Source organism: Camelus dromedarius, chromosome 8 (assembly GCF_036321535.1).
Source record: "Camelus dromedarius isolate mCamDro1 chromosome 8, mCamDro1.pat, whole genome shotgun sequence".
In the NCBI taxonomy this organism is placed as follows: Eukaryota; Metazoa; Chordata; class Mammalia; order Artiodactyla; family Camelidae; genus Camelus; species Camelus dromedarius.
This window is the reverse complement of record NC_087443.1, coordinates 35,176,429-35,200,191: the sequence shown is the minus strand read 5'-3', so window position 1 is coordinate 35,200,191 and position 23,763 is coordinate 35,176,429. Positions and strand designations below refer to the sequence as shown.

At 34.3% G+C, this 23,763-nt stretch overlaps 1 protein-coding gene across 9 annotated transcripts in view; it reads right to left on the bottom strand.

Moving 5' to 3' along the window:
- Positions 1-23,763, bottom strand: part of HERC4 (HECT and RLD domain containing E3 ubiquitin protein ligase 4) — a 142,569-nt gene that overhangs the window by 39,929 nt on the left and 78,877 nt on the right. For 7 of the 9 annotated variants that reach the window (XR_010381942.1, XR_010381943.1, XR_010381941.1 and 4 more), the window contains exons 15-19: positions 18,310-18,429; positions 9,110-9,133; positions 6,988-7,086; positions 4,620-4,787; positions 4,330-4,473 (exon numbers count right to left, since the gene is read on the bottom strand). Coding sequence is in view for 6 of the 9 variants with exons in the window: in XM_031461212.2 (XP_031317072.1) it covers positions 4,330-4,473; positions 4,620-4,787; positions 6,988-7,086; positions 9,110-9,133; positions 18,310-18,429 (555 nt within the window). In the remaining 3 variants the exon portion in view is untranslated. The remainder of the gene's footprint in view (positions 1-4,329; positions 4,474-4,619; positions 4,788-6,987; positions 7,087-9,109; positions 9,134-18,309; positions 18,430-23,763) is intronic. The other 2 variants (XM_031461208.2, XM_031461209.2) reach the window with 2 other exon arrangements.

Sequence of the window (23,763 nt, the reverse complement as noted above, 5' to 3'; positions counted from 1 at the left end):
TTTGCAGAAATGAAAAAGCCAATCATAAAATTCATACAGAATTGCAAGGGACTCCTATTAGTCAAAACAATCTTGCACAATAAGAACAAACCGGGAGGATTCACACATTCCAATTTCATAAATCTACTACAAAGATACAGTAAATAAGACAGTGCAGTACTGGCATAAAAATAGGGTGCTTAGGAAAAATGGCTAATGTCAGGACCTGGGTAGAAAAAATAAAAAAGGAGACTGGAATATTTTCTGTACCAAATGTAAGGAATAATTTAAGAATAATGGGGACATGTCAAAAGTACACAAAAGAGGAGCCAGCTCAAGATAAAACTGAAAAAGTTTAACAGAGATTCACGATAAAGCTTGTAGACTGCCCCTCCCCTGGTCTCAAAACATTACCTTTTTGCAGAACAGAATAAAGGTCTATATAACTCTGTGTTCCCAGCAAGACAGGCCTCCACCCAATGTACCCTTTCAAATTCTTTCTGCTACACCACTATAAACTGCCCTGAGAGATCAGCGCCAAGGAAGAGACCATAATATGAGCAGATTGTCCATCTACTTCAGAGGTCATCAGGACTATTCAACCATCCCTTACATGCCTGTCAACAAAAGAAGCCTAGAAACTCACAGGTTATCCCTAATCCCACCTCCATGTGGCATTGTACAGGCCCTAAAATTTGACACAATCTTAGAACTGTCCTTGTTTCACCAAATCCTTTCTATGTTTGCTCTGGAACTCACAATCTACTTTTTGGAAAATTGCCTATATCCTAAACCGCTCCAAATTTTTCTTTCTTCTTTCGTAAATGAACAAGACTGTCTCCTAAGGATGCTATTTCCCCTGCAGCTCATAAATGGTGTCTGTTTTCTTTTCTAACCCCTCATACAACTGGCTTTTCACTCGTACTGGACCTCCTTCTATTTGCCGTTCTAAATCCCCAGCTCCTGTGAGACACATGCCAACTGACCATTTTCCCTAGTACTGTTCCTTGTGCTGACATCTAAAGACATTTCACAATGCCGTCATTCACATATTTGGGTACTGTCTTATGCTTTCTTTCCCTACCACTATTCTTGCCATTGTTTTTGATGATTTCAATATTCAGGCAAAAAAGGCATCCAACACACTAGCCTCTCAGTCCTTGATCTGCTTATTTCCAACAATCTTGTCCTCCATCACATCTCAAACACCCATTCCCTTGGTTATATTTTATATTAACTGCAACCCTGCAAATCTTAAACATTCCCTACTTAACCTTCATTTCCTATTTTGCAACTGATTCCCCCTACCACCTTGACTCACTCAACTCTACCAGCACCTGTAATCCATTAAACTTACAGCTTCTTTTTTTGAACTATTGCCTCCCAACTAAGTCCTCACACTTTCCTTCTTACAAAGCTTAAATTTCATAATCCATGATGATTCATTCCCTTGCCCTTTCTTCCCTTCTGTTTATACTCACTTGCTAAAACCATAATCTAGTTAAATCCAATATCTGCCTCATTCTTACCTCTGCCCAAGCAGTTAAACATGACTAAAGTAAAAAATCACAACCAAAAGTTGATTGGTCTCATTTTAAATTCATGAACATACGTTTCAAATGGGCCTCCAACAGTGACAGTCTAACCCTTTATTTACTTACATAGTCAACTTATTTTCCCACTCCCCAAAGTGATTATTTCACTTTCTTCAAACCTCCAACACCTTTCCCCCTATTCTAACCTTCTAACAACATTACATCTTAATTCACTATAAATTATAAATAATTCTAAGAGAACTTTCACAACCTCCCACCATCAAATCTATCAGAAATGTGTATTTACATATATACTTAGCTTTCTCTGAAGACATTATGGATCTACGTTTCTAAGTACAGTCAATCCTCTACTAGCACACTAATCTCCACTCTTTCTTCACAACTCTGCTCCTGAAGTTGATATCCTCTCCTGCATGGCTCATTTTCTACTTTCTGCATAACTAATCACAACAACATGCAAACATACTTCTATTTCCTATGTAAAATAAGATACCCTTTCTTGATGGAGAAAAAAATACGCATAGAATACCACTTCTTTTTTTAAAATATTTCTCATTTTAAAATACTTTAAGACTCACAAGAAATTGCACAAATAGTACAGAGTTCCCTTGCACCCTTTATTTATTTTCCCCAATGGTAACAGCTTGAATAACCATAGTTAAAACCAGGAAACTGATGTTGCTATGTAATTTACTACTACCTATGTATGTGTGTGTGTGTGTGTGTGTATATATATATATATTTTAATAACCATAACGTTTCTTTTAAAAAGAATACCTAGGAGGAGGGTATAGCTCAAGTAGTAGAGTGCATGCTTAGCATGCACAAGGTCCTGGGCTCAATCCCCAGTACCTCCTCCAAAAGTAAATAAATAAATAGACCTAATTACCCCCCCCCACTAAAAAATAGATAAATAGACTTTTAAAAAAAAAAAAAAGAATACCTATAAGAGGGAGAAAATAAGGAGGAGGGGGTAGAGATAAAAGCTAGATTTCTTTCAGATATCTTATTTTGTAGCTTTGACTTTGGAACTATGTAACTATTTTATATATAAAACTAAACTGCATTTAAACAAGCAATCCCTAAAGATCAAAACTAAAACTGAACAAGTTAACCTACATGTGTATCTACTTGGTAGTATAATGATACAGAGTGTAACAATTCTGAGTAATATTGAAACACGGTTATTTGACTGTGTATCTCTCCTGAAGTATACCCAAAGGACAAAAACTGTGCAAAAAAACCAAAACTACAGTTGACCCTTGAACAACTCAGGGGTTAGTGGTGTGGATGATCCCCCAGGAAGTCGAAAATCCAAGTATATTCTTATAGTCCACCCTCCCTGGCTTGTGGTTCTGCATCTGTGGATTCAACAAAACCAAGGATCATGTAATACCACAGTACACGTGTATCGAAAAAAATCTGCATATAAGTGGACCTGCACAGTTCAAAGCATGTTGTTCAAGGGTCAACTGTATTTTCAGTTATCATAATATTGGCTGTAAGGCTGGTACTGTTAGGCAGTAACTGTATAAATCTGGAACATTTTATCACACCAAGTACTACAAGTATTACACCAAGCAGGGAAGCTACCAAAGAATATTAAAGTTATGTCAAAAGGACCCGGATGCCAATTTGAAGAGGTCTCCCTGGACAAAAATGAGGTAACATCAGTAAAGATAACTGCAATGGGCTAAAAAACATTAAAACTAAAAAATGAATCATCACCACTGAAGTATGCTAACAAACAGATTCATCCTTCTGAAAAATAAGCAACTGAAGAAAGACTCCTTTCTCATATGAACTGTACTATTAAGGACCAAATAGTAGGTATAAGGACATTTCTTTATACAGAAGTATCCAAGCTAATAAAATGGAAAAGAAATGTGAGAATTAGACTAGTACTATTTTGCAACTCCTTATAAATTAACAACCCTAGGCACTGATTATCATGACTGTTAACATCATAAAGGACAGCCAATCTCCTGAAAGAATAAATAATATACACCAAGGTTTTTAGAACTAATAGTTAATATTTTAGTCAGATTTCTTTCAGCTGAACTATCCATTTCCCTTATAGTGAAATGGGGCTAGCAAATTTTTTCTGTAAAGGAAAAAATGGTAAATATTTCAGGTTTTGTTGGCCACTGGGGCTCTGTTGTAACTACCTCATTCTGCCTCTGCCAGTTTTAGCTAGAAAGCAGCAATGAACAACAGGTAAATGAGTCGGCATTGACTTTATTTATAAAAACATGTGCTGGGAAGAACTTAGCTCATGGACTGTAGTTTGCTGAGTAGTTACCTCTGCCCTAAATGATGAGGTAGAGAAATCAAGGATCCCTAATGATAAATTAATTCTCCTCAGAAGAAAAGTTAATCTGGTAGTTATTATTCAATCCTCAAATCTAAATCAGGTAGGGGAGGGTATAGCTCAGTGGTAGAACACATGCTTAGTATGCATGAGGTCCTAGGTTCAATCCCCAGTACCTCCACAGAAATAAATTAATAAGCTAATTACTCCCTCTGCCAAATCTAAATTGACAGAAGAGTCAATATAGTCTTCAGGCTGACCATTCCTTAACTTATTTTGCTAATTTGGAATGTGTGGCAAGCATTAATGTGTTTTGATGACTCTGAGTCCAAAAGTTTATAATTTTAAAAACTATAATAAAGCAGATCGTGAATAAAATATGTTAGGAATCCAGTAATAACTTTAATTTACTAAGTTGAAACATACAGATATACATATACAGGTATATATATAGAAGTAATTTAGATGGTTGGAGTTTTTTACCTTATCAGAAAACCAAATGAGCCTGGAATCTTCATAATACCTAAACATGCCATATTTAGGATCCAATAATTCCCTCATGATGAGCAAGAAAAATTCCTTGCGTACCCCTCCTGCATCAACAGCATCTTCTCCAACGAATATAACCTAAAACAGCACAATACAAACACTGAACATAAAGAAATGAAGGTATATTCTGGGGACCTATAACATGTTATTATGAATAAATAAACAGGAAAACTTTAAACATATTTTCTGAATAAAAGTCCCAATTATAGAAAATGTCAATTTACCTTGAGTGGCTTTTTGTAGTCTATATTCTTTGTCTTCCTAAGTACTTCCATTGCATCTCCTACAATATTTTCTCTACGGACCACTAGAATTAAGCAAGGATTCACAGATTCAATCACTGGGAGAAAAAGAGAGGAGACATTCTGTCTGTGGGCCTGGTCAATAGCCATCTAGAAAACAAAAGATTAAAAATTTAATAGCAATGCTATAAAGAAGCTACTGTGACTGGATAAGCTAACCTCTACCTATTAATTATGGTTATCCTAGAATTCCTATACTACTGAATTCACATAGCACCTAACATAGTATTTAGCACAGCATAAGACCTTAACTATATTCGAGCATAAAGACTATCCTTTTAAATTTTTTATAGTAATGTGTAACTAAAGATACCATTAAATTAACATGAAACTATAATAATACTGATAAACCTGAAACTGCTGTTTCTCAAAAAACTACAGGGATGGAGTGTGAGAAAAAAAAGAAAATAGCATTAAAGCAAATCTTGAAAGTGAATAAGGAACAACCAGCTAAAAGGTTTACAGAAATTCATCTAGTAGAGTGATCACTGTATGTGCTCAAAAACCAAACATTTGGCTTTTACCATTTAAAACTTCTGTTCTTTTCCTATGATTTCCCCTGTGTTCTTGTCTAAAAAGGAGTATCCTACATTAAAAGCACCAAGTAATTAACTTGTTTTAACAAAGACTGCCAAAAAACTAGCAATCTAGCTGTTAATATAGAATCCTACAAAAATATTTATTTCTTCTGTTGAAAATGGAAATAAGCACATCTTTAAAATTCCTCCTAGCAGTTATTATTTAAATATATGGAGGTATTTAGAATACTAAATGCACATATTTTTTAAAACGGAACTTTTTTTGGTTTTATGGAGGTACTGGGGACTGAACCCAGGACCTCCTGCATACTAAGCATGCATTCTACCACTGCGCTGTACCCTCCCCTCAAACGTATTTATTTTAAAGGAATGAAAATTGCCATCAAATTGGGGGAGGAGGGGCAGATACATTTTAAAAGCATTTTTAGAATATTAAGTGCCCAAGGTCTCATTTCATCCCTTCTGAGTCCTCAGATTCAGCAGTCTGATATTCTATATCAGAGGAGAAACTCAAAACCTTTTTAATTTACAGGTTCAAATGATAAAGGAAATCTACCGTAGTTCCTCAAAATCACAAGGTAAACTAGTTTTAAAAATCCTCACTTTATAAAGGAAAGAATGCTCAACATAAAGTCGAAGGAGTAGGGGGAGAAAGGAGAGGGAGGAGGAAAAGACAATCCTCCTCAGGAAAATACTTTATTTATTACTAAAACTTTCTCCAAGGAAATTTCATACCCTCCTCCTAACAAGTGATCAAATGCCTCCTACTTTAACATCACCTCTCCTCTAGTCACTTCCATCTTTTACCAAGAATATAAATAGAGGACATATAATACAGCAAGATTTGAAACAAATCAACATTTTATCAAGTAAATTAGTAAAACTGTTTATAAAGACTATATATTTCTGTATTGGAAGAGGCTTATACCATTTTTTAAGATACAAAATGATAAAAAGTTAAATTATTCTATTTTCATTAAAATACATATAAGTAGCCCTCATAAGAATATACATTTCACATGCAACAGTCCTTTTTATAGTTACCAAAGGTACTTTGTAAAAGACAGATCACAAGGTACAAAATGTCCCCTAAGACACTTTGAATATTTATTGTTAAAAAACATCACAGATACATGTAACCCCAAAGTTCATAGAAGCACTATTTACAACAGCCAAGACATGGAAGCAAACTAAATGTCCATCAATAGAGGAATCTATAAGATGTGGCATGCATACACACATACACACACACGGACTATTACTCAGTCATAAAAAAGAAACATTGCTGTTTGCAGCAATATGATGGACCTGAAGAATATCATACTAAGTGAAGTTAAATCAGACAGAGAATGACAAATATTACACGATATCACATATATGTGAAAAGTAAAAAATAATACAAATGAATTTATGTACAAAACAGAAACAGACTCACAGACATAGAGAACAAACTTATGGTTAACAAAGGGGAAAGGGAAGAGGGAGCGATAAATTAGGAATTTGGGATTAACAGATACACACTACTACATATAAAATAGATAAGCAACAAAGATTTACTGCACAATATAGGGAACTATATTCAATATCTGGTGATAGTCTATAATGGAAAATAATCTTAAATATAAATATATTGGAATCACTTTGCTGTATACCTGAAACTAACACAAAACTGTAAATTTACTTTTTAAAAAAATCACAGAAAAAATTCAAAAACTGCTCTCAAATTAAATTACTACTATTCAATATTTTACCTGCATCTGTAAGACTGCATCTGTTTGTAACAGAGTAGTTTTTGCTTGGGCGTCAAATACAAATGGATATGTGCAGATTGTAAGAGGGATATCTGCCAACTAGAAATAAAAAATTAGCTTATTAGTACAAATTGGTTTGTGATATATTTCTTGTATGTACTGTCATTGTTGACCACATTCTTGGTTCATTCTTTTGTATCTTTCAGGAATTATAAATAAAACATGTTGCTTATTTCTGAATACAGAATTTTTACTGATAATCAAATGAGGCTTTGGAATAACCCTAATTTCAAATTTTAGTTGAGAACTGTATACTTGAAAATACATTAAATTGTACATTACAGGTATCTTTTGCTCAACATGTATTACACCTCCAAGTTTCAGTGAATTAAATTGCAATTTTTTTTTCTAAGGTTGGGGGCCTATTTGTTAAATAAATATCCAGTTCTTATATTTTACAGCTATTCTAGCAACCGAGGCCAATGATAAGCAATCTGCTTATTCATTCATTTAACAAATATTTACCACATGCCATTAGGGTGCCATCAACATTATGAGTGAAACAATCTGCTCATTCATTTAACATACAAAATAAGCGCCATTAGTACACCCTTTAAAGTTGACAGAACTCATCTATTACTATCATTATCCGACATTAGTTACCTTATAGCCAATTATTTATCCTATCAGTTAATGCAGTGATTGACTTCTAAGTATTTCAATAGTGCAGCAAAATACTAAGAGTTATGAATTGACAGTCAGAGGCTCTTGTAGTTGGAGGATGTATTCCTACCATCTACCCAACAAGGCAAAATTCTGGGGCCAGCCCTGATACAGAGCCCCTGCTAGAAGGCTTCCAGTGAAGACTTAATACACCATGAAACAACCCACTTCTTTTTCTTAGAAAATTCTTTACATTAAGTCTGAATATGCTTTTCTATACATCACTTTGTTTTGTATTTCAGTCTTCATTTTGTCCCTGCAAGGAAGTATATATGGTTTTAATATTTCATGCCCCCATGCTCCCGTTATGTTGTCTTTTTCCCAAACTAACCATTCCCAATTTTTCCAGCTGCAATAATATGGTCTCCATCCCAACCACCTTCTTTTAAATGTACTTCAATTTGTCTAAGTCACTTTTTAACTATGGCTCCCCAAAATGAATTCAACAGTGCCTAATCAGTACAGAACACAAGACTAGTAACTCTTTGTTCTCAACATATAAGATAACATGCTGAGTTATATTCCCTTTAATAAGTTATCATTCTTGGCTACTTTTCATGTTGACAGTTTTTATCCTCCACCCTGTATCTATGTCATTAACTAGTTATTGATGGTAGAAAGTCATTTTACTACTTTGAAACTCGAAAAGACTTGAGATGATTTCTTAAGTTCCCTTTGGCTCCAAAACTCTTTGATTTCATAATTTTATGTGCGACTTCTACTTGAAGATGAGGAAGCAAACAATGTTAGGCCTATAACTTAAAGCTAATACTAAATGTTTCATTTCAAGTTTAAGTGCTGGGGAAAAAGCAAAGTAAACAAGAAAACCTAAAGTCTATAAGAGAAGTATAAAATAAGTATTTTAACATTCTCAAGTATTAAAAAGGTGGTTCAGAATTGCTGACTACGTAAGCCAAAGTGCTAGAACTTTATTAACAGCACATTAAACAAAGAGAGGAAGATGATCATACTGAAAGTTTACTCAATTTTGTGAGCATTTTGAGTACCAATTATTAGTTTAAAAACTGAAGGTCATTTTACTTCTCTAATATAAATTATCTTCTGTCTTTGGTGTAGACATTTGTTAAATTTTAGAAGTTTGCTTTTTAATATTCTGAGGACAGATAAATTTTATACTGGAAGACTTTAGGAGGAAAGGAACTATTTTAAAGCAAGTATCATTGAAAGGCATCATATAGGTGTGCTGTCAACTAAAACAGAGATTTAATTTCTGAAAAATTTCCCTGGAAGGTTATACAGAACACATTCTATACATTCATTTTAAAAATGTTTATGTTTGTAAAGTCACAAAAAAGAGAAACCTGGGGCTTTGAAATCACTTAGGACAAAACAGACTATATCTTACTCTGAACATGAGACTTTATTACACCAAACTTACCTCAGTTAATCCATGGTTGACATCCTAAGACAGCAGTGCAGAATGTGACAGTAATGAGGAAAGAGCAATGTTAGTGTCCAAATTTACTATTTCTATTCAAAGTAGCATTTCATATATTTTGCTACAGCAGAATACTAAATTAATGACGTAGACCAAAATACATCTACAACAAAACTTACCCTTTCCACATGTACCTATATATATTTACTAATAAATACGTATTTATCATATTTATATATATATACATCTATAAATGTAATAAGTCCTTTGTTTCAGGTACCCTGTAATCACAAAATCATCAAGGCTTGAACATAATAAAATTTGTTTTTAGCAACTGAGTGCCCCATTTGCAAAATTTAGGTAGAATAGGGAAACTAATCCTAAACCTAACTTGGTCTTGAAGAAATGATTTTATGGCCCTGTTTCTCCAGCTGGAAAATGGAGAAAATATTCCTCAGACTTTAGGACTTGGTTAATCTTGACAAAATGTTTGGAAAGTATTTAGTAGATTAAAATGATATATAAAAACAAAGTGAGGAAAATAAGCCATAAGTTGTTTTTATTCATCAGAAAAAAAGAGAAACATAGGTATCTTATACTAAGGGTTATTTAACATTAAATTAGCTTAAAATAGAAAGTACAGAACAGGGCATAGTGGTTGGGTAAGCAGAAAGAAGAACTGAAGGGAGAAAGACATTTATAAAGGAAATAATAATGGCAATTATAATGAAAGCTTACCACTTCACTGAACAGAAATGTATACCTTTTGCAGAAAGCTTCCACATATGCTCAGGGAATAGACTCATATAAAGTGCTAGAATCTCCAAAACTATATTACTAGGTTTGCAGTTGGTACCTTGTATAATGAGGAATTAATCTTACCCAAAGAAAGGTCTGGTTTTGCCCTCAGCTACTGGGAGATGATCTACAGGTCTTTGGAGTGTCACGCCTTAACAAGAGTGTCTTTGTTTGCCATGGGCTCTGGCCATGTGGTTATCAGTTCTGCCTCCAGAAGGGCTAGAGAGTAAAAGTCAGCCACATGGACAGAACGTGATGCAGCCTCAATAAAACCTCTGGGCACCAAGGCTCTGGTGAGCTTCCTTGGTTGGCAATACTCTGTGAATACTGTCACACATGGCTGCTGGGAAAGTAACGTGTCCATAAATCCACAGGGAGAGGAAAATAGAAGCTCTGCCTTTGGTACCTTTCCCAGATTCTATCCTATGAACTTTCTCCCTTGGCTAATTTTAATCTGTACTCTTCCCCTGTAATGAACTGTATAATAGTGATTTTCAGTTAGTTCTATGAGGTCTTGTAGCAAATTACTGAACTCAAGAGTGGTTTGGGGAATCTCTCAATTGGTATCAGAAGTGAAGGCAGTCTTGTGTGCACTGTTCCCTCTAACTTCATAGTCGGCTAAATTCTTGCATGCCTCAAGGGGTATTCACTAGAAGCTTTAAGACATTACCAAACACTTAGGGTTCACTCACTATTGTGCTAAATAAACCCAAAGCAGTATAAGTATAAGGAAAATATGACTGTTAGAGCTAACTTCCTATTCTGAGAAAGATAATTATTGATAATAGTTTCTTTCAAAATGTTCAGAGTACCAAGTTCTTACTACATAGGTGTCCCTATTGGCAATGTTAACAGAAGAATGTATTTAAAAGTGATTCTGCAGAAAAAGCTTTTTAGATTACATTTAGTTTAATTTAAAGCAACTTAACAGGAACATGTGAAATCCTTTTTACAGTATATATTGTGAAACATTTTTAAAGTGCTATGATTACTGAAAGTTTGAATAAGCAAAGAAACACCTTTCAGTATTTTCTGACTACCTATGGCCAGCCTGATAACTAAACTTGATACCAAGTATGCCTGGTTATCAGGGGAGATGGATTTCATTCTTAATAATGAAACATTAATATATATGCACTATTTTTATTGCTACATGTAAATAAATAAAAGTGCTAAGCATATCATTATGCACTGGGAAGTCAATAAGATTCTCAGAATCTATAGTGTAACTAAACCATATTAAAGCAGAATGTAAGTTTGACTGTAGACAGATGTGAGCTAGAAAGAATATGAAAAATAACGGGATGTGTGGAAAACTTGAGAAAAGAGGAGAGACTATTAGATTCCAAGCAAAATGATTCATGCAGGAGAGAGGCATCAAAGGGAAAGCCAGATTAAAACATTAACAGAAATTTCAGTTTAAGAGTTAAGGATCTAAGACAAAAGCTAAAACATTAAAAAAAATAAGTAAATGCATAAAAAAGCAAGACTGAATTCTTCCAGGAAATATTAAGAGTTGTAAGACAGTTGTTGTATTAGTTGCAAATCTAATTAAGCCGAAGTAGTATTTCCAAGAGAAATTTAAAAGGAAAACAAAATGGTAAGGATAGGGACAGGATATTACAAAACATGTGAGGTGTCAATTAAAGGTCTAGTGCAAAAAGTTACCATTATCATTCAATGTGCGACTTATTACTGGCTCCAAATCCACATACTCAAGCACTAACTGTTGGCTGTTTGTAGACTGGGGGCTCTGAAATTAGGTCAAGGCAGGCCTAATTTTAGTTACTCAACATCCTAGAAGTTTGAGTGAGAAAGGCCTGAAGGAAATGTTCAAGTCAGGGTCTCATGGTCTAAAGCAGAATTCAGTAATGCTGCTTTTAACGTAAATGATTAATGATAATTCTAGTTATAGACAAAAAAGATGTAACTCCTTGGCATGATTTAGTTTCAGTAAATTACCTACAGCAAAACACTATAACATTGCTGGTGTCATCATTATTTCAGGGTATAACACAGGATTATTCTGAGAAGATATAAAGAGAGGATATCGAAGTTACTGAAGTAATTCAAAGAGGTATGAAAGGTGTTGGCAACTAGACAGAAGTAAAAAGATACTTCTAAGACATGAAGGAAATGAAAAATAAACAAATATAATTTGGTTCTTCAATGCATAAGGAATCAGTCCAAGAGTCTGCAAAAATATTACTGCCATTAAAAACGACAAGGGAGCTTTAAAAAGTATGAACCTTCTGGGAAGTACTATAGCTGCAAGGTTTATACTGCAAATATTAAAGTATACAAATATACTGTAATTTCTTCATTTCATTAAATGAGGAAGAAACTCAAACTTAACTCAGGGAGTTAAGTACTGGTCTGTCTTCCCAAAGCTGGTCTCCCCAGATGTTACATCCATCTATCTTCCTAGTATGCTGGTGAGTATGTCATGTTGCTAGCTCAGCACTATCCATAGTTAAAGTATAAAACCTTAACTCCACAGAACACATACAATAATGATTTATAAACCCAGCACAATTAACATTGAAATAAAATTTATGACTTAAAAATACAGAAAATTTAATATCAAAGACTATAAAATCTCACCAATTTACCAAATACATTCAGTAGTACTTACTTGTATCTGACATGTCTCACACAGTTATATACAGTTCTTAAAATAAATGAATATGCACTTAAAAAATGCTTAACTTGACTCTTATGATTCAAACAGGCACAGACCTCTCTATTCTTTATTCCAAGTTTGTTCTTTTTTACTAGATATATACTAGTATGTATGTATAGTAACTAAAAGTGTAAGAAAGGGGAGAAAAAAGAGCTAAGAGTTTAGTAGTAACCACTACAGTATTTTTATAAACAATTTAAGAGCAAAGTTAAAAGAAGTAAGCAAAAATACAACTGGAAATAGTATCTAGAAAGTGGAGAAAAACATCAAAGAGCAGAAGATAAGAAGAGAGAGAGAGCTCATATGTCCTTTTATTTTGCCAAGAGATCACTGAAAAACAGATAAAAAGCAAAAGGAATACAACTGAAGAAAACAGCTTCATATACTAAGACCAGAGTCTGGAAAAAACAAACAAAACAGAGAAGCTTATATAGTAACCAGCAGGAGTAGGAGGATTAAGCAAAAACTTCATGGAAACACGTAAAGGCAAACAGGTAAAAGAGGATGGGAAAATGGAAGAGAATGAGGTGAAAAGTTAGAAGTCTCAGCAGTACAAAAGGATATTATAAGGAATGCAAATAATTTCACAGAATTAGTTTTTAATGTTTAGGAAGTCTACACCTGATGGGTTCTTTTGTTTTGTTTTGTTTTCTTCCACTTTTATTGAGATATAACTGACATACAGCACTGTTTAAGTTTGGGGGTTTTTTTGAGGGGGGGTAATTAGGTTTATTTATTTATTTTTTTAAGAGGAGGTACTGGGGATTGAACCAGGACCTCATGCATACTAAGCATGTGCTCTACCACTTGAGCTATACCCTCCCCTCAGCACTGTTTAAGTTTAAGGTGTATTTACCTGATGGATTAAAATCCTTGACTGGGAAAGAAAGGAAATGGAGAAAAAAAATCTCAACACATTATGGCATAAAGAGAAAGCTAATAAAGGTGAAATAATTTCCTTGCAGTGTTTAGAACAAGGTAAAGCTTTCCATATATATTACATATACTTTAATATGTGTGTATTATATAAGTAAAATTTATAGACATATTTCTTATAGTAATTATGTTCTATCAAGGAATATTTTAAACTTCCACACTGAAGCAATGGAATTATTTAAGGTCATAACTCTTGTTAAATAATGCTATACATATGTATGTGTGTATAAACACATATAAATAAAGAATAATCTTCCACTACCACAACCACCTCTTCAATACCAGTTTGTCTATAAATGGAGAGAAAGGAAAAGCATGTAGTTGACAGAGTAGAGTAAAAGAGGGCAATTCTCAAGTACAACTAGAGGGCAAATTGGAAAAGCCTAGAAATAATAAGGTAGTCCTCTACTGGCTCCCTCTTACCAGAAAACAGTAGCACACTGAAACAGCTTCTAAGGAAATTCAATTTGATATTATCATAGTTATGTGCCAAGAGAAGTCTGGATACAAGCCTGACAAACTTAAAAGCAGACATTCAAACCATAGTTTTTCTGCACAGCACACAATTATTGCTAACCAAAAAATCCTATTAAACTGACATTTCTTTTAACTTGTTAAGAACACAATTAGTTTATGACCTACATACTAGGTAAAAATTCAGGTGTCAAAGGACATCAGATCTAATTCACAGTGATCCAAGAGGATATGACTCTCCAGGATAATGTTTATCAAACTGGGCTTGCGGATCCCAGGGGGGATATATTCCTAGGGGTCTATGAGTGCTCTGGGAGAATTTTTAATTTTAGTGGTTTTTTCATTTGTTTTCGGGGGTTTTTTTGGGGGGGGGGATTAGGTTTATTTATTTATTTATTTATTTTTATTTAACAGAGGTACTGGGTATTGAACCCAGAACCTTGTACATGCTAAACATGTGCTCTACCACTGAGTTATACCCTCCCCCCTAATTTTAGTGTTTTTATATCAATAATTTCTTAAAAAACTGATGAAAAATCTAAACTTAGAATAATCCATTTAAAATCTCAGTAGTACCATGAACCTCCAAGAGTTTCAATGGCTGTGATTATAATCAAACTGGCACTAAAAAGGACCTTCATGTCTACAACTTCATAAATAAATGATGTGCTTGATGAGTGAAGGCCAAATGAGTATCACACCTCATTCTAAAAGCAAAGTTTCACTGTGGTTCAAATAGAAAAAGGTAGCAAGAGAACAGAGCTATAAGACACCTCAGAAAGAGACTACTGTCAAACTTAAAGCTTGTGTCAAGGTAGCCAGTAATAACCATCATTTTACCAAGACTTAACTATGCATCAGAAACTACCTTAAGTACTTTATATGGACCATATCAATTAATCTTTGCATTAACTATAAAAGGTATGTATTATTATCCCCAATTTACAGAAAGGAATTAAGTAATTACCACAAGAACATAGAGTGAATAAATACTGAAGTGAGAGCCACTGAAAAATGAAATACTGCCATTTGTAGCAACATGGATGGACCTAGAATATTATGCTTAATGAAATAAGTCATAAAGACAAATACTATATATCACTTATACATGGAATTCAAAAAGTAATACAAATGAAACTATATACAAAAACAGGAAAAGACTCACACAGAAAACAAACTTTCAGTTACTAAAGGGGAGGGAGGGAGAAGGGACAAATTAGGAGTAGGGGATTAACAGTTACAAACTACTAAACAAAACAGATAAGCAATGAGGATTTACTGTATAGCACAGGGAATCATATTTAACAACAAAAAGTAACTGAAAAAACATATTGAGGCGAGATTTGAACGTAGGCACTCTTATGTTACACTCCGTATCTACATTTTGAGCTGAGATTCCTGATAAAGAGAACATAATGATCCTCCATACTAAATATTAACTTGATTTTTACTTGTTGTGTAATTTATAATTAATTTATAAATTTGTTACATTTTTAAGAGTTCTTTTAAAAGCTATGCACCAAGAGTTTAGAACTGTTTAGTGTTTAGACAATCATAAATAGGGTAAGGAAACACTAAGCTTCTTAAAGGAATAGTTTTACTTTAAAAGGGGTCCATATATCACTGCAGTCTCAAAAACATTGCTCAAAGACCTCGGGTACCTAGGTGGTGTATCAGAGTTTACATGCAAAGTCTAAAGATTAAAAAAGTTCATTTTCTGAATCATCAATTTTCCTCTATGGTAAATAATTTTAATCCCTTTTACATTGCAGTAAATATTTATTATGTCAAAAATTTGCAATCAGTTTAAGATAAAATATGAGACTTCAAACAAGTCTTGCCAAGGGAAAGTTAATAACCTCAAGAAATGTATTTTTTCTCCTGCTCTCAGGGGTGCTTTGGAGGGAGAGTTTGAAAAGTTTTGTCTAGATGAGAGATTTAGTTTAAATACGGAAGGAAAAAAAAAACCATTTACTCACAACTTTCCTGAGGTCAAGTATTTTCTCTCTTAAAAAATGATTATTGCCCCTTGACTCCAGTAGTTCAGTGCAGAACCTCTTTAAAGTACTGCCTATGGTTGTTGTTCCCTATTCCTCACTCCCAAGTTTCCCTTTTTTTTTTTAAAGATGAAATTTTATTGTTTATTGTTTGTTTTTGCTGTTGTTGTTTGGGGGGGGGGATCAGGTTTATTTATTTATTTATTTTTAGAGGAAGTACTCAGAATTGAACCCAGGACCTTGTGCATGCTAAGCATGTGCTCTACCACTTAAGCTATACCCTTCCCCTGCAAGTTTCTCTCAAGTATAACTTACCCTGGCAGGCATTATCAAGGTTACCAATGACCTTCATGTAACCAAATTCTTTACTCAATTCTATGGTTTTATTCTATTTCTCAGCAGCATTCAATACAGTCTCTCCTTCACTTTTTAATTTTGGTTCCCACAACTCTCTCCTAGTTTCCTCCTATAACACCTGCAACTCCTCCTTAAACTCCTTTGTTGATTTCTCTCCTTTCCTCATCTCATTCATCAGCAATTCTTGTCCCTTTTACCTCCAAGTCCATTTCCCATCTTCCATCTATACAACTACCATCCTAAACAAACCCACCGTTTTCTCTCCCTTAATCTACTAAAACTGCCTTCTAACTAGCCTCCCTTTCAATTTTTGCTCCATTCCTCTCACTCCACTCTCCACACAGCTGACAGAATGATTATTTTATAATATAAATTACATTGTATTCCTCTCCACCCCTGCTTACCACCCTCCAATGGCTTATCACAACACTTCAGATAAAACCCAAGTTCCCAATCCTAATTTACTAAACTGTTCAAGATCTAGTACCCATTTCAGTGATCCTTTCCCAGAACTTTCCCCATTCCCATATTTTGGCCATACAGGTCTCCTAACCTTCAAATACGTCAAACTTATCACCTAAGGTCTTTTACCAGATGTTCATTTTTCCTGACATTTCCTCTGCTCTGATCTTACATGGCTGCTTCTTGTCTTTTAGATTACAGCTCGAAATTCCTCAGACATTATCCAATTGCAAGAAATCATCCAGTCTTTATTGCCTTCTCCTATTTTAATTTTCTATACAGTGCATATTATTAGCTAATATTTTTTGCTTTATTTTTTACTATCTATCTTGCCCACTGGATTATTAGTTTCATAAGAATAGGGCCTTATTTGTCTCGTTGATCACTTTATTTCTAATACCTAAATAAGTGCCTGTTACACAGGAGATTCTCAATAAGTATTCGCTGAATGAGCAAATAAGTAGACATAAATCTGTAGGGTGGCTGTAAACTTGACTGAGCCTTCCAGTGATTCTGGCGAATAAAAAAAAAAAATCAAGTCTCTTCCAATCCAGACTTAAGTACCCAAGGAAGCAAAGATATTCCTGAAGTGACCTGATTCCTATAAGTAAGAGTATCCTAAAAACAGCATTCATTAATCACACTGCCATTCAAAAACTACTGTCCTCTCTAAGTGCCTCTACTAGACATATTTGAGATACTGTTAGAAGTGCTAGTAAATGAGCCGACAGAGCACCTGTTCACAAGGAGCTTGTAGCTGGTACCTAACAAGCAATGAAGGCTACTTATCCTTTTAGAACTGCTACATGCATATTGTTTAAATTACCTGCTTCAGGGGTGAAAAAGTTGGCCTTAAGTGTATTACAATGGTTAGAAAATAAGATTATTAAACCTGACTATTTATATCTAGCTGCTTACCCATTTCTATATTTAAATTTTCTGTGACTAAAGTTTTATAAGACTACGCTACTATTTTAATGGGGTATTAAGTATCTAGTTATTAGAGACTTAGCTACATGGAAAGATGTATGTTCACTTGTGGATGTAAGTTAAAAAACTGAGATCAAACTAAACACATAAAAGAGAGAGAAATAAAAAACAGAATCAATGATTCTAGGGCTCTCTTCTGGCAGTTCTGAGGCACTGATCTCACAACTGTAATATAGTCTTAGAGTTCCAGTATCCGAGACTCCAACATTCTCAACATCAGAGAATTAAGAAGCAACCTTGTGGAAAATAAATGAGATTTAAAAATCTAAGTCACATTTGCATTTTCCTATAGAAAAGTATAACCTATCTCTTTGATTTGGCTCTAGTATAAGAGTAGAATGTTTACTTATAAATACTGCATAATACATAGCTACTCCTTTGCAATGTGCTCTGAATAAAAGCTTTGAAAAACTGTGGTTATTTCAAAAATTAGCAATTGCTTCTTCTGTATTAGAACAAATGATACATAAAAGTGAAATCATAAAATGTAATAGGAAACATACCATTCCATAGGCCTGCTGTTGTACCCAGTTGATATAATCATTCCTTATGTCTATTATTTCTTGCACTTCATGTATATAAAATTTATCATACTGTATAATCTGTCCCGCTTTTTCATTTACCTACAAAAAATAAAAATGTAATTAACATTAAATTTAACCAGTACCTAAGAAAGAGATTGAAAAATCTTTAAATAGAAAAAGGCTTGAGTTTCTAAGCTAATCTTCTCTTTCTATAAAAAATAATTTACTGAGTGCCTACCATATGCAAAATGCTGTTAAGTGTTATGGGAAACACAAAGATTTCTAAGATGTGACATCTGCATTCAGAACCTCAAAATCTAGTAAAAGAGAAAAATATTTATGTAACCACCACACAGTATGAGATTGTACAATTAAAGTATGATATAGCTTAGAGTATATATAAACTAGAAACTGTAAGGACTTCTGGTTGGGGAATGGGACTTAAACAATAAGAACATCTAATGACTGTTAAGTATCACTCTATACTGGTACCTGATTATAATAAACTAAGAGGATGACATTTGAGTAGGATGTGACAAATGAAGAGTGCAAATTACCACCCCAGAAATTACTTACTTATTATAAGGTGAAAAATAAATCTTTAAAAAAGAGAGCACCACCTTAACTGAGTGATCAAATTAATCACCACCCATACTGGGTCAAGTATTATATTCCTGCTGATATAATGCAACAAACAGTACAGACATCATCTATGAAGCAAGAAAATGTCTAACCTGAATCTAATCAAGTCCCTTGATTTAAATTCCAACTTATAGGAAATATAAGGATAGAGAAACAAGTTAAACACCATCACAAGGAAACAATCAAATATCCCGACTATAAGACTTTTAAAAGAAGACTGGCCAGGACTCTCCAAAAAGTCTAGGTAATGAGATAGAAAGGTGGGGGTCAATCTAAATTAAAAGAATCTAGAGGTGCTCTAGTGCTGGATATGGCAGAGTACCTTGTATCAGACTAATCCTATGAACAATATAAAAAGCCAACTATTTAAAAACACTGGAGATCAATCAAAAGCGAAGAAACAGGAATGAACACAATCTTTGAAAGAAGGAAAGTACATCTGAAAGCCACATTTTTTTTTTAACATGGGAGTACTTCCAAATCAGCATAAGGAGTAGGGGATGGAGCTCAAGCAGAAAGCAGCAGTTTTACCAGACAGAGGAGGCAGAGATTTAAGATTAAAGCGGCCAACATGGCAGACAACGAGGAAGAAAAATTCCAGAAAGGAATCCTGAGGACAAAGCCCCAATGTAAATTCCTCCCACATCTTTGGCTAACTCTTAAACTGCGAATGCACAAGGCAAGACTTGGGGGAACAAACACACCCCAGCAGAAAGCACCAACCAGGAGGCTACTCTTAAAGTAGATTTCAATACAAGGATTTCCAGAGGAAAAAAGGCACATTTCATAATCATAAAAGAAGTAATCTGTCAAAAAGTCACAACAATCCAAAATAACAGCACTTCAAAATACATGAAAGGAAACTTGGCAGAACCACCATAGTTGGAAGTTTTAACATCCCTTTCTGGGTAACTAATTTAAAAAAAAAAAAGACAAAATCAGTAAGTATAGAAGACTAAACAATTTTAACCAACTTGCTCATTGTTGCCAGAGGGGAGGGAGACGGGGGATAAGAAAAATAGGTGAAGGAAATTAAGAGGTATAAACTTTCAGTTACAAAATAAATGAATCACAGGTATGAAAAGGTACAACATGGGGAATACAGTCAATAGTTATGCTGTATCTTTGTATGGTGACAGATGACAATTAGACTTATCATGGTGATCATTTTGAAGTGTACAGAAATATTGAATCATTATGTTGTGTACCAGCAACTAACATAGGTATACTGTATTTCAAAACAAATTAATAGAAAATGAGATCAGATTTGTGACCAGAGGCAGTGGGGTGGAGGGGAGAAGAGACTGGATGAAGGCAGTCTAAAGACAGCAAAACTTGCAGTTCTAAAGTACTAGGGATATAATATACAACATGATAAATATAATTAACAATGCTATACATTAATATATAAAAATTGTTAACAGAGTAAACCCTGAGTTCCCATCACAAGGCAAAAATATTTTTTTCTATTTATTTTTTTTGTGTGTATCTATAGGTATTTTTATTGAAGTATAGTCAGTTTACAATGTTGTGTCAACTTCTGGTGTACTCCATAATGCTTCAGTCATACATGAACATACATATATTCGTTTTCATATTCTTTTTCACCCTAAGTTACAAGATACTGAATATAGTTCTCTGTGTTATACTGTATGAACTTGTTGTCTGTCTATTTTATATATATTAGTTAGCATCTGCAAATCTCATACTCTCAATTTATCCCTTCCTACCCCCTTTCCCCCTTGGTAATCATAAGTTTTTTCGATGTGAGTCTGTTTCTGTTTTGTAAATAAGTTTGTCTTTTTTTTTAGATTCCACATATAAGTGATATCGTATGGTGTTTTTTGTCCTCTTTCTGGCTTACTTCACTTAGAATGACATTCTCCAGGTCTATCCATGTTGCTGCAAATAGCATTATTTTATGGCTGAGTAGTATTCCACTATATAAATATATAACAACTTCTTTATCCAGTCATCTGTTGATGGACATTTATGTTGTTTCCATGTCTTGGCTATTGTAAATAGTGCTGCTATGAACAATGGGGTATGTGTATCTTTTCGAATTAGAGTTTCCTCTGGATATATACCCAGGAGTGGGACTGCTGGATCAAATGGTAAGTCTATTTTCAGTCTTTTAAGGAATCTTCATACTGTTTTCCATAATGGCTACACCAAACTACATTCCCACCAACAGTGTAGGAGGGTTCCCTTTTCTCCATAACCTCTCCAGCATTTATTGTTTGTGGACTCTTGAATGATGGCCTCACCATTGTGAGGTGATACCTCATTGTAGTTTTGATCTGTATTTCTCTGATAATTAGCAATATTGAGCATTTTTTCATGTGCTTATTGGCCATTTGTATGTCTTCACTGGAGAACTGCTTGTTTAGATCTTCTGCCCATTTCTGGATTGGGCTGTTCTATTTCGTTAATGTTGTATCTATGAGATAATGGATGTTCACTAAACTTACTGTGGTAATCATTTCATATTGTAAGTAAATCATTATGCTGTACACTTTAACTTATACAGAGCTGTATGTGAATTATATGTCAATTAAACTGGAAAATAAGAGAACATTCCACCTAGTAATTGTACATGGAATGTTTACTAACATAGATCATATCCTGGACCATAAAGCAAGCCTTAATAAATACATCTAAAAGAACTCATAGTACACATAGTATGTTCTTTGACCACAATGGAATTAAACCAATAGTCAGTGATGCAAAGATATTTGGAAAATCCTAGAAAACTCACAATTAAACAAAACATTTCTAAATTACCCAAAACTTTCCTTGTATTCATCAGAGAGCTAAAGTCACAAAATAACCAAGTAGCCTGAATTCCAAGGATGGACAGATACATCCAAAGAAAAACAGGATGCCAGAAATGTGTCACCATGGCACAGCAAGAGGAAGATACCACTATTGTACAATTTTTAAGAAATTGCTTAAGGCTGAGTATGGGATAACTTGACAGTATAAAAACCCCTGGAAGTCCCAGATAATTCTGCACTCACTCAGACTCTTGCCACAGATCTCTACTGAGTACCCATGAGGATGACTAGAAACAGAGCAGGAGATCAAGAGCCTCTCTCAGTGGGGCAAGGAATTGGCTGCCACAGAGAAAAATGAACAAGGCCCGCCACCCTGCCCAGATCCTTCTCTTGCATAGACCAAAAGCTTTAAGCCACTGAGGAAAGGGAAGCAAATTCCATGCCTTGTTGCTGGAGAAGGGGGAAAACCCTCAATCCTTGGGAAGCAGAGTGATAAGAACAGTCCTGAGCCCAGAATCCTCTGTCAATAGGACTAGAAGAAGCACCCTACTGTGGGTGGTGGGAGAAGAAACTCTGAGAAAATCCTATCCCTGAGGCCCAAGCACACATATATCTACTTAAGACCAAAACTATACCACAACAACAAAGAACCTTTTCTACCCCCTTCTCCTCTACCAATCTTGAAAGCACTAAGTAAGAAGCAACACCAGTTTATTACCGAGGAGGGGCAAGAGTGAGGAGAGAAACCTCTCTGTGGAGCAGGCATGTAGAGTGGAGCACAAACACTGACAAAAAAACCTTTGACATTTCACCTCTATCCTAAGTATCAGGCAACATTAGAGGAATCTGAGGTCTCTAGTGCAATGAAGGTACTACAGCAAACTAAAAACTCAATCTCAGTTTAATTCCAGATTAGATTTGCTTAAATGCGTACATTAACAGCCACGTAAGAGGTGCACTCATTTACAGTACTTAAATTTAATTATGTAAGCTACTACTATTTTACAGGCAACCAAAAATTATGAGATATATCAAAAAGCAAGTAAGTAAAATAAAACAAACAAAAACCACATTAAAAACTTCTAGAGACACAGCAATCATCAAAGCCAAACTCAGAGATGACCCAGATGTTGGAGATAGAAAACAGGGGATTCAAGGAAAATATTTTTAACTTAATGAAAATAAAAACATAATACATCAAAATTTGTGGAATGCTGGTAAAGAAGGGCATAGGAGAAAATTTGTAGCATTAAATGGTCATGTTAAAAAAAAGTCTAAAATCAATAATTTAAAAAGCCTCTGCTTTAAGAACCTAGAAAATGATGATCAAAGTAAGGATAAATCAAGTACAGAGAAGGAAATAAAGATAAGAGCAGAAATTGATGAAAGAGAACACAGAAAAACACTAGAGAAAAATCAATGAAAGCAAATGTGTTTTATGAGAAGATCAATAAAACTGACATGGCTCTAGCCAGATTGAACACGACAAAAAGAGAGAAGACACAAACTACCACCATCAGGAATGAAAGAGATGACACATTATCACTTAGGTTATCTTACCAAAACTGACTCAAGAAAAAACAGAAAACAGAAATTACACTCTATTTATTTTTCAAATTTAATATTAAATTTTAAAATTTCCCAAAAGAAAACTCCAGGACAAGATGCTTCACTGGTGAATTCTATCAAACATTTACGGAAGAAAAAAATAATACCAATCTTAAACTCAGAAAATAGAGAAAGGGATCATTTCTTAATTCATTTTATGAAGCTAAACTAACCCAGATACTAAAAGCTGAGGAGAAACAAAACTTATCAGATCAATGTCCCTCACGAACACAGACATAAAACCCTCAACAAAATATAAGCAAATTAAATCCAACAATATATATAAAGTATAATATAAAATGTCCATATGGAGTTTATCGTAGGAATACAAGGTTGGCATAACATTAAAGTATCAATGAAATTCACTACATTTCAGAAAAATGTCATTGGTTCATCTCAATAGATA